Source organism: Leptonychotes weddellii, chromosome 5 (genome assembly GCF_054177405.1).
Source record: "Leptonychotes weddellii isolate Sample4059 chromosome 5, ASM5417740v2, whole genome shotgun sequence".
Lineage (NCBI taxonomy): Eukaryota > Metazoa > Chordata > Mammalia > Carnivora > Phocidae > Leptonychotes > Leptonychotes weddellii.
In genome coordinates, this window is record NC_138373.1 from 51,780,607 (window position 1) to 51,792,333 (window position 11,727).

The following is an 11,727-nucleotide window of genomic DNA, read 5'->3' on the forward strand; positions in this document are numbered from 1 at the left end:
CACCCTCTATGATGACTGTGTATCTTCAGGTCCTTCACTTTTCTTTCTTTCTTTTTTTTTTTTTTTTAAAGATTTTATTTATTTATTTGACAGAGAGAGACACAGCAAGAGAGGGAGCACAAGCAGGGGGAGTGGGAGAAGGAGAACAAGCAGGGGGAGTGGGAGAGGGAGAACAAGCAGGGGGAGTGGGAGAGGGAGAAGCAGGCTTCCCACTGAGCAGGGAGCCCGATGTGGGGCTCGATCCCAGGACCCTGGGACCATGACCTGAGCTGAAGGCAGACGCTTAACGACTGAGCCACCCAGGTGCCCCAGGTCCTTCACTTTTCTTTATTGATTGTTTTTATGTCACAAAGGATTTGAGTCAGCTGAGTTAAGATCTAAACTTAGCTTTACATATAATGTAAATTAATCTCTCAGAGATGACTTCACAAGAATCTTGCTTACAAGAGAATGGTATATGAATAAATGTGCCATTTATATTTACAATGAGAAATTTTGTCTCCATAAGATCTGAACACACATATTCTGACTGGTGAGTTCTGTGTTTGAACACTGAAAGGAAAGCAAATTACATTCAGAAAGTTGTCAGCTGATCAAAGAATCAGGCTGGAAGATAATAGCATGATTGAAATCTTTATTGTCTTCAAAGTATAATATCTTTGTGTACCCGCCTCCACCACAGAGCCCTATCCATCACAGAGCCCTAACCTTTGGAAGGAGGCGTTTTAAACCTTTTCCCTAAGGCTCCCCAAATTCCCTGCACCCATTACATTGCTCTTCTGTTTTGTACTGAGCAGCCTTCACTTCCTACCATTGTTATGGTTTTAATACATGCTAAACTTTTAGTTTGTGTTGGAAGTTTTTCTGTCTTATCTTAAGTTGATTTCCTAGTTTAACTCTTAGTGGGTAACCTCATTTCTGTTATCTCTTGAGGCACATTTGATAGAATTTTCTGCAAGAGAATGACATGATCAGATCAGAGTTTTAGAGTTAACTCAGCAGTCTAAAGCAGATATAACAAATTATACAGAATAACAATAAACTTTATCAAATTAGTTTAGCAAACAAATGAATTTTAATCGAATATATTTCTTGTCTGTTTTTGTTGTTTTCCAAATTCCTTGATAACTCTCCAAAACAAAGGCCAAGCACACCAGATTTTATGTCAAGTCTCTATCTATAAATCTCTCTACATCCATAGATATTCTGAAATTTACAAATTTGTTTTAGTCTTAGAAAGCTAATTAAAAATTAAACATAAAATGTATAACATTCCAGCTTCACTTTTTGGCTTTTCTACTTAGGCTTCCTCTGAAAATGCTCCAAAGATTTGTTTTTCATACTGTAGTAACTCAGGATTTCATCCATCTCTATTTTTCCCTGGTCCTGGAACTGTAGTCCCCCACTGTTTTAAACATCTGTGTGAGAATAATGAAATATGCCTAGAAGAAATGTCAAAAAATTAATGATGAATGGTTCATTTTATGAATATTTATGATATAGATTGAATACAAAGAAGTGAGGAAAGGTCATGCTGGGAATGATTGTGTCGCTCATATAAAAAATATGTATATCAGGTAAGCAGAGTGACCTCCCAAATTTCGTGAAAAAAATTTCTGTCACTTGATCTTGTGGAATACCTTCAAGCAGAACAAAATCAAATTGAAGACTTTTCTTCCTTTTTAGGGATGGGTGGTGGGAGGAATGAGACAGATCAATGTGGGAAGAGATGAGACCTTTGAGTAACTCTGAAATTTCCAGAGAAAGTGCCTCTCTAGACGAATCTCATACGTAGCAGAGTTTTATTCCCTCACAATGCCCTGCGATTAGACTATGTTGTTGTCAGGTGTTTTCTGTAGAAATAGAGGTGTTTATATGTTTGCATGTTAACTACATGGGATCATTCAAAAAATGACCTCAAGAAGAAAGGGAAATATTTATTGCAATTAGAAAGGTAGGCCTCAGATTTGTTGCCCAAATAAGACAAAACAAGACAGACCATTAGAAAGGCCATGTCTATGGCTGCAGGGGATCCATACAGACATGTGTTATGGGCATCAGACCGTTTTCTCTGGTATCTGTTGATGCTGTTCAAGAGGTTGGCCATGGGCGCCTTATGTTTCTTACTCTAATGAGTCATATAACCCAGATTTCGTGGGTCCTCTCTCAGAACAAGTCATAATGGTCACAGAGCTCATGTTGGGAAGGTTCATCAACAAAAGAGACAATTTTGGATCACAGAAGAGTACCTGAAGGTTTCATCAGCTAGGATATCTGAGAAGAGTCATTTCACATGGCTTACTTATTCTAAGTTGGTGCTTTTTGAAGTGTGCATTGCATATTTTGTTTAATCAAATTCTTTACCCTTAAGCACATTCATTTCTTTCTTTCTCTAGGGTATAATAATACGTGACTGCTAGTGTTTCAAAAATACCTTTTTTCTGGTGAGTGGGGATCACTCATCTTTACTATGTTCCCTCATTCATACACATGACAAGACAAAAGCTTAAAAGTGCTGTGTAACAATTACTTCTAACAATACCCTTCTGTGTAACAATTACTAAAAATCTGGTAAACTCCATCTTTGAAACACTGAAGTGTTAATCTTTGGAAATACTTATATTAATTTTTCTTAGTGGGGGGCATGCCCAAGGCTGCTCTCTTAGATCATGTTTCTAGCATTTCAACTAAATTTGGATAACTGCTGTTCTGGTAGTTTGGTGGTATATAGTGGAGCCCTGAAGATGTAGATCTAAAAATGTGTTTCTAGTGCAAGAATATGGTAGAATAAGCAACAGAGTACTCTACTGTTTTGAAGAAAATGCTTTAAATTTTATGAGACCAAAAATGGTCTTCTTTAGTTCCTACTATTGCTTAATCATGAAAAGTCTTTAGATGATAGATCACTTTTTAATGATGTTTTATTCCTTTGGCAGTGGACTTTAAGAGTTTATTGGGAAATTCTCCATTTAGAGGTCAGAGAAAGAAAATAAACTCAGCTCAGTTTTCACCTAAATTTCTGTTTGATTCTTACTGCTCTGTCTTCCATGTATCGTTAACATGATTTAAGGCTGGCCTGACTTCACTCAGTATTAGAGTACTCACAGAACAATAGGGCATGCAGATCTAGTTTTCCTTTGAGAGTCTGTTAATAAAGGAGAGGGCAATATGATATAATTGAAAGCAAAGTGGAGTTAATCGTACTAATTAGATACAATATTCCTATTTTTGGTTACAGATAATTTTTCATTATCACATGTATGGAAATGGCATTGGGGCACTCACCTTGACCCAGGTATCAGTCTCCAACCAAACAAAGGTCCTACTTAACCTCACTGTAGAACAAGGCAATTTCTGGCAGCGGAAAGAACTATCACTGTCTGATGATGAGGACTTCCAACTTAAATTTGAAGGTCGAGTTGGTGAAGGACACCATGGTGATATTGCCCTGGATGACATTGTGCTTACAAGGAGTTGTCTATCACCCCAGTTCTCCATGAAAGAAGAACTTGCAGCACCTCTTCCAACAGGTACATTTTAAGTTGTGATTCCTTGGTATTTTTACAGCTTGGTGGAAGGGAAGGAAAAAAATGGAAAAGAAATGATATAAATACCTAGTAATTCATTGCTTTCATAAAGAAAAAAATCTAAAAAAAAAAAAATCTTTCAAGCTTTGACACATAATGCTGTCCTCCAAATTTTCTCCAAGCTTCAGTGTGTTTACCAGTTTCTGAGTTCTATTTAGTCAGCTGCTTCTTAGATCAGCAAAATAAGAGAAGACTGCTTTGTTTGCAGTCTGATTCAAAATTCAATCCTTAACAAATATCATTTTACCCAATAAAATATAAGAACATCAAAAAAAAGAGTTATTTGGTTTTAATTAGGCATGACTGTGGATGTGCCATTTATTCTTTTTAGACCTGCGGACATTGCGATTTGAACTCTTGTATTTACATATTTCAATAGTTTAGGAGATTGAATATGTCCATATACTCTTTTAAACTAAAATATATTTTGGTAATTTGTCTAAAGAATTATATTAAAATGTTGAGTTGGTGTATGTTCAATATAATATGTATAGTGACAGTGTTTTAAGAAGTGGAAATAGCAAGCACCATTAATCTGCATGATATATTAGGGGTATGGAATGAAAACAAATGCTGTGTATGTTATTAAAATGAAAAAAAAAAAAAACCCAGCAGATTTTGTCAGTTGATAGGACATAGTAATATTTAAATCATGAGTTTATTGAAGAAACCAAAAGTGCCATTCCTTTGGTATATAAATTATATCTTTTTTTTCCACCTTCCTAAACTCTGTATCTTTTTTGTGTGTCTTTGTAGCTTTTTTTTTAAATTAACATATAATGTATTATTTGTTTCAGGGGTATAGGTCTGTGATTCATCAATCTTAGACAATTCACAGAGCTCACCATAGCACATACCCTCCCCAATATCCATCACCCAGCCACCCCATCCCTCCACTCCAGCAACCCTCAGTTTGTTTCCTGCGATTAAGAATCTCTTATGGTTTGATAAATTATATCTTTTATAATTAGTGAAAATGAAAGTGCTTTAAAAAGAATGAATGTTTGCTCTGGCTTTTAGCATGGTAGATGGAATAAGGAACATTGCATTTCTGCCTTTACTTCTCCATTCATGTCAAAGGGAGTATTTTAATTTGGTTAAGAGGAAGTTTCTAGATAAATGTTTCCCGCTTGACTACTAGTTGAACAGAGTCTTTTCCTGACATGTTTCCAGCACTACGTGAAATAGTATAGAGAAAAACAATGAACATTTGAAGGCTGTTCCTGTAATTGTAATGCAGGAGCATTTCAGATACCTCAGACTTCATCTACTTCCTTGAGAAAAGCTTTGCTTTCCATTCTGTGTTGACTATTTGGATGGCAGCTGTACTAGCTTGTGTCTAGGTCTGGTCTTTTGAAAAAATAATCTTATAGCATCTAAGTAGTGAGGGAGCAAGTTTTATGTTGAACCATGTTCAAACTTTAATGAACAACTACAAAGTGGGATGTGTGAAGGACAAATCAGTCTTGTTGGGAATATCAGATTCTTAAATTGTGAAATCTCGGATAAAAGTTAGTTAAAAACAACTTCCAAAAGGAAGATTACAAAGTATCTACAAAGTGGTATAAAATGTATATTATCAAATGAAGGACACATATTAATAGTGGTAGAGTTCTTTGTATATCCTTATGATACTTGAAGTATCATATTACATTTTTTGATGAATGGAAAATAAAAGAATCTCTGCTCTTAAGAATAACTCAGTATGGTAAGGGGGAATAGGAAAAACACCTTGAGTAACTCTAATATTAGGTAGGCTATAATTAAATGCCAGGAGAAATACACAAAACTTTATGAGGATGCAAAGAAAATGAAGAAAACCCCCAGTTGAGGACATCTGATTTGAGGCTTATTTATAGGATGTGCAGGAGTTTGGAACCTCACCTAGGGCTTATAGAAGGGAAAGACTCTTCAGTTTGCTGGATAGGGGCACCATGCGTGAGCGCAGTAGACTGAATAATGAATGTGGGCACACCTAAAGCATGAGGCAGGAGAAGAGGGTGTCACACAGGCTGCCAAGGTGGCCTGTCCTGTGAGTGGGTAATTGGCTAAAGCAGGAACCTAGTATCACTGAGTGTCTGCAATAATATTACAAAAGAAATAGGGAGCTAACCTGGGACCACCTCGATTATTGGTTTGTTTCAGTTTTTTCCCAAAATGAACATGCATTGAAAGCGTATTGACTAGCCTTAGGAAACAAAAAAAAGAAAGAAAGAAGGAAGGGAAAGTAAAGAAAACAGTAAGAGTTAAAAAGGAGATACAGTATTCCTTTGCATAAAGTATGATAACTGGTAGAAATGGCTGTGGTAGAAAGACTCCAAGAGGGGGGGAAAAAAAAAGAAAAAGAAACAACCAAATGTCTTTATTTATATTATTAATGAACACTGAAAGATAAGGTGAAATACTTTAATTTTTTCATGACCCCCTTAGCTACAATGCCCACATTCAAATGCAGCAGATGAGAAATATGTGTGTATGGAGTTAACATTCCTACAGACTATTGGAAATATTTGTAATTGTGCCTCCAGAAACTAAAAGTATGTGCCTTTCTCTTAGGAAAAGTGAAAAGCTACAGCTTGTTTAGACTTGAACTGTGAAGTGATTCTAACAGACTATGACTTCATCATGAGCTTAGAGGACTCTGTTGGAGTCACTGATGTTTTTAAAGGAATGGTCTCTCTCTATGTAGATTTTGTGGGGTGGAGGAGGGTGGTATCCTGAACACACCACTGATACAGTGAATGTCTAATGGAAGTATAAAGAGAGTCACAAATGTAAACCACATATGTAATTTTTCATTTTCTAGTAATTATATTTTAAAAAGTGAAATTAATATATTTTCATTAACCTAATATATCAAAAATATTATCATTTCAATACAAAACATTAGAACAATATTAATGAGATATTTTACATTCTGTGTATTTTATACTCACAGCACACTTCAAGTGGGATTAGCTACATTTCATTTGCTCAGTAGCCACTTTTGGCTAATGGCCACTGTAGTGGACAGTCCAGGAGGGGAAGTGAATATTCTAGGGCATTTTCAGGTCTGTCTACGGGGTTTCATTAGTTAAGGCAGAGTTTGTGAATATCCAAGAATTGCAGTTGTATTCTTTTTTAAATAGAAGCACAAATACGTTCCCCAACACCAAATGTGAAAGCACAGGTACCATGTTTGAGCAGACTAGCTACTAATCTGAGACTCCCTTCTTACCACTATGTATTACATAACTGCCCTGAGACTCAGTTTCCTCATCCATAAAACAGAGAGCGTATCACTTATTTCTTAGGCCCCTGAGAATAAAGAGGTCACTGCCCATGTAATTTGCCTAGTCTCATGTCTGGTACATGGTAGATGTTTATTCAATAAAATGAACTCATATTATCCTTTATTTTGGGCATCTTTGTCAGTTTTCCTTAGATGGCATAGATATTTGAGAGTAAGCTTCCATTATTTGCACTTTATTAAGAATATGTTTCTATAATATGTTTTGACAAAAAGGTTTTTTCTGCAGAGATCACAAACATATAATTTTTTCATGTTGCATTGTGATTATTCAATCTTATCACTTACTGACTGTCTAAATATTTTTGGTGTGTCATGAATAACGTGTGTGTATGTGTATCTTGGAAAGGCTTAATGGTTGCTAATTTCTCTTTACTGCAAAAACACTTAACTTGGAACTTGCACAGATTGAAGAAGGGTAAATGGCGTTATGTGCCGTAAACAGTGGCTACGTCCGTTAAACTTTTGAAATAACTCTTATTCAAATACTTTTCATCGATATTCATGTGGGTAGGCTAAGAACTCCATCAAAGATAGTTTAAAATAGAAAAGAGAAGAGGTGGCAAAACATACATATGTAGGAAGATGCAATTGAACTGAATCTGGAATCAGTGATTCTAATTAGTCAAATAAGACCCAGGGCTTTCTTAGCAAAAGTAATATTAAATTACTATTAGGTCTGTAGAAGTTATATTTAAGATCTTATTTTGATGGCAATTTTGTTAATTGCTAAGTGATGATGGATAAAAATAATTGTTTAATGAATTTTAATAAGAGAAAGGCAACCAAGATCCGTCTTCTAAATGTCCATATTCAAATTTAGTCACTATCATACTCTCTGTATTGTTGGCAGACATTTAATAAAAATTCCGAGTATAATGAAGGAAGGGAGCAGGTGTATGTGTGTGCGTGGGTGTGTGTGTGTTTTAAACTGATAAGAACAGATACTACACTTGATCTTAGCCAAAAGGCCGAGAAGCGATTGTGTGTGTGTTTTAGATCCCCACAGTCATTTCCAAATATGAGTTATACAACAAATATATTTTGAGATATCACATGCTAATCAACTTTTGCTTTAAAAAAATGTAAAGCAATGGCTCCTCTTTGAGGTCACGCATTTCCCTGAAATATTTGGCAGTAGTTAAAAGGCTGCTACCTACTGATGAGAGTGCTGGCAAAGCAGCTCAGGCAGAGTCCTGAGTTAGGAAAATCTGGCTGATTGTGCTTGGTTCTAATTTAGTGAACCCTGTACACAATGCTTAGTGCAAAATGCGCGTGTCTGAGGTTTAAAGATACGGACATGGACCTTTGCAAGGCCCACTACATGTGTAATGTCATCTGATCTGCTTAACCTCTCTAATTCTTATCTTCCTTGTCTCTAAAAATGGGACTATTGGAATTTACTTCTGAGTGATTTGAAAAATAGTTAAGATAATAATATGCAGTGTGTTTTAAACAATAGTTGGCAAATAGTTGGTGTTCAGCAAATGTTACTTCCTTCTTTTTTCCTGTTACTCCTCTTCCCTGCTAGAGAGATTATGAAGTTTAACTGTGTACATGTTGAAATTTATTAAAAGCATATTGTCTACTCACTGTTTTTTCTCCATCGTGTTCCACTTACTGCTCAAAGCAAGGGTTCACACCCCCTTTGCATTTCTCATTCCCTTCAAAGAAATTGCTCTCACAAAAGCCCCAAATACCTCATTGCTGAATGAATTACTAAATTCTACCCCTGAAACTAATAAAAAATGAATTTGCTGATTTCATTTATTAATCATGCAGAGGAAATAAATATTCCTGAAAATCACAGAAGTGATGACTTGGTTGGGTATGATATGTAGAGGGAAGGTGAAAGAAGTTCATTTTTAAATATACAGGCGTACTCTCTTTAAGAGAGTGTTTTCTAAGTTAATGTTACAGTAGAATAACTCTTGGTTTTTAATACTCAAATTCATAGCAGGGTGCCTGGGTGGCTCAGTCGTTAAGCGTCTACCTTCGGGTCAGGTCATGATCCCAGGAGCCCCGCATCGGGCTCCCTGCTCTTCAGGAAGCCTGCTTCTCCCTCTCCCACTCCCCCTGCTTGTGTTCCCTATCTCACTGTATTTCTGTCAAATAAATAATAAAATCTTAAAAAAAAATACTCAAATTCATAGCATGCTTGTATCCCTGTATCTTTTCTTCCTTATTTTTTGTTGTTGTTGGGAGAAGGCACAATATTTATACTGGAAAATATATTTACATCACCCAAAACTCATTAGAATACTCTTTAAGCAATATATTCTACAGGAAAAATCTCAAGTCCCATTCCAAATACAATTGGTAGACAAAGATGTTTTCAAAATTTCATGCAGTGGCAATACATAGGATGTTCATTTCAGGCATTTTTATGGCTAAGAGAAGGATATCACAGTAGCAAATGCACCATGAGCCATTATTTTATCATGCATTTGTCTTGACTGTGTTTCTTCAGTGACTTTCATAGGTAGTCATATTTTGTCTAATTTGAACAATGAATGCTTCTAGAAATTGAGAAAGTGATGAAGAAATCTATGGAGAGGAAAGCCAAACAAGTGAAAGAGATTACGATGTAAGAGAAGAGAAAGAAAAATACAACATTTTGACCAAGGAGAGCTGGCTTTGAAGTGGTAGACCAAAAAAATAAAGAAAGAAAGAACTCTTAGAATATCTCATTGACGGATTCACTTCTAAGTTTGTTTATGTAAACATGTAATGTTAGTCTTAGGAAGATAACAGCGAAGACTCAAAAGACCAGCTAATCAAACTGATAGACATTGCTGGCTCAAGTGAATTTATAATTCTCAAAATACAGTAATAAATACAATAGCTTAATTTTGTTTCACTGTTTCATTTGCATTTTTAGAACTTAGTTGTAGTAGATGGGTAGATGTGTAATGCATTATGATTTTACTATTTAAATAATGGAAAATTGGCTACGGGTGTGTAGCATTTCAAAACCCAATTTCTGCTTTTTAAGAACACATTACTAACAGTGTGTAGGAAGGGGCTATGCTTAGCTTAAGTTTTCAGTGGGACACAGTGGTGGATATGGTTGGCCAGCATTGGGACCTGTGAGAGTTTGGATTTGAACGGTGAGGGACTGATTGGGCCTCTTCAAATTTGAGAGTTCTGCTTTTTTGTGTGCCACTTAGGTCTGTCTATTGAAAAAATACCCGTCTTCTGTTCATGGATGTAATAACTAATAACGTAACTGACTCCACAGCCTCTCCTTTCTTCCTTAATACAATTGATTTTTCTGGAACCCTTCTGCTTTTTTCTATATTCCAACTTTTCTCACTATGGCACCTAGGTATCTGCCTGGCCTTCCACCTTCTCCTGTCCCACATTTCTGTATTGCCAGCGATAGACTTTATTTTATGAATTTTCATTCTTCTAGTTTTATAGATCGTACAACAGATATTGTATAAAATTCAGTGCAACTTGTGTAAAGAACATTTCTGGAAATGCTAGCCACTGTATTTAGAATGCTTAAAAATCAGTTTTGGATATAGCATAACAGTAAGCAGTTTTATAAACATTTATTCAAGGGCTTCTCCCACATTATTTATCCCATGTATCAATTTTAAATTCATGAAATCAATACTTCTTACAAAATTATAGAATGTGTTATTAGAAATTAGTAATAATGTTAGGTATTGGGTTTTTTTAAGGTTTTACTTTTATTCCAGTTATCATGCAGTGTAATATTAGTTTCATTTGTGCAATACAGTGATTCAACACTTCCATACAACACCCAGTGCTCATCACAGTAAGTACACTCCTCCCCATCACCCGTTTCACCCATCCTTCCCCCTACCTCCCTTCTGGTAGCTATCAGTTTGTTCTCTGTAGTTAAGAGTCTGTTTTATGGTTTGCCTCTCTTTCATTTTTTATCCCTTTGCTCATTAGTATTGCTTCTTAAACTCCACACATGAGTGAAATCATACGGCGTTTGTGTTTCTCTGACTGGGTTATTTCCCATAGCCTCATACTCTCTAGTCCCATCCAAGTTGTTGCAAATGCCAAGATTTCATACTTTTTTATGTCTGAGTAATAATCCATTTTATCCATTGTATATATATACACACACATACACCACTTCTACCTTTTTTTCTTTTTATTAGCTAATATTGGCAATATTAATTTAAAATTTTTCTTTGGTTGTTAAGGTAACCAGTGAATTTTTTTTGGAAAATTTATCCTTTCATATAGCATTACTACAGTATAATTATTACACAAATTAACTATACAAAAGTAAGCGCTGCTGTGTAAACAAGCTGTCATTTTTTATTGAATCATCCAGGATTGGAAGTGTGCTCTATTTGTTCTGCAATAGCCAGTTTTATTCCTGCTTCTTGTAATAAAACTCTCAATGGTTAGTTAGGCACATAACATTTCTCTTCTGCAATAAATGGAAAAACATGTTGTTTCCATTGATTGAAAGATTCAGTAATGTATTGTAGTTTAATGATAAAGGCATTTAATATTTTTATGCTAATGAAAATTGTAATGTTTTATGAGAGGCATGTTTTTAAAAATTAATTTTTTTCATTGGTATATAGAAAAGCCATTAATATTTTAAAATATTTACCTTGTGTATGGCAGGGTTAAGTGCATTTATTTAGGTGATTTTTAATTTTTCTCAGTAATGTTTTATAGTTTTTTTGGAAAGTATTTTTTTAAATTTATTTTTTATTTTATTATGTTATGTTAACCACCATACATTACATCATTGGTTTTTGATGTAGGGTTCCATGATTCATTGTTTGCGTATAACACCCAGTGCTCCATTCAATAGGTGCCCTCTTTAATACCCATCACCAGGCTAACCCA

The 11,727-nt window shown here is 35.3% G+C and overlaps 1 protein-coding gene and 1 pseudogene across 1 annotated transcript in view; one reads left to right on the forward strand and one right to left on the reverse strand.

The window, feature by feature from the left end:
• Positions 1 to 11,727, forward strand: part of MALRD1 (MAM and LDL receptor class A domain containing 1) — a 259,630-nt gene that overhangs the window by 40,275 nt on the left and 207,628 nt on the right. The window contains exon 6 of the mRNA XM_081818907.1: positions 3,239 to 3,530. Within this exon, the coding sequence (XP_081675033.1) occupies positions 3,239 to 3,530 (292 nt within the window). The remainder of the gene's footprint in view (positions 1 to 3,238; positions 3,531 to 11,727) is intronic.
• Positions 7,718 to 7,859, reverse strand: LOC115940857 (U2 spliceosomal RNA; annotated as a pseudogene).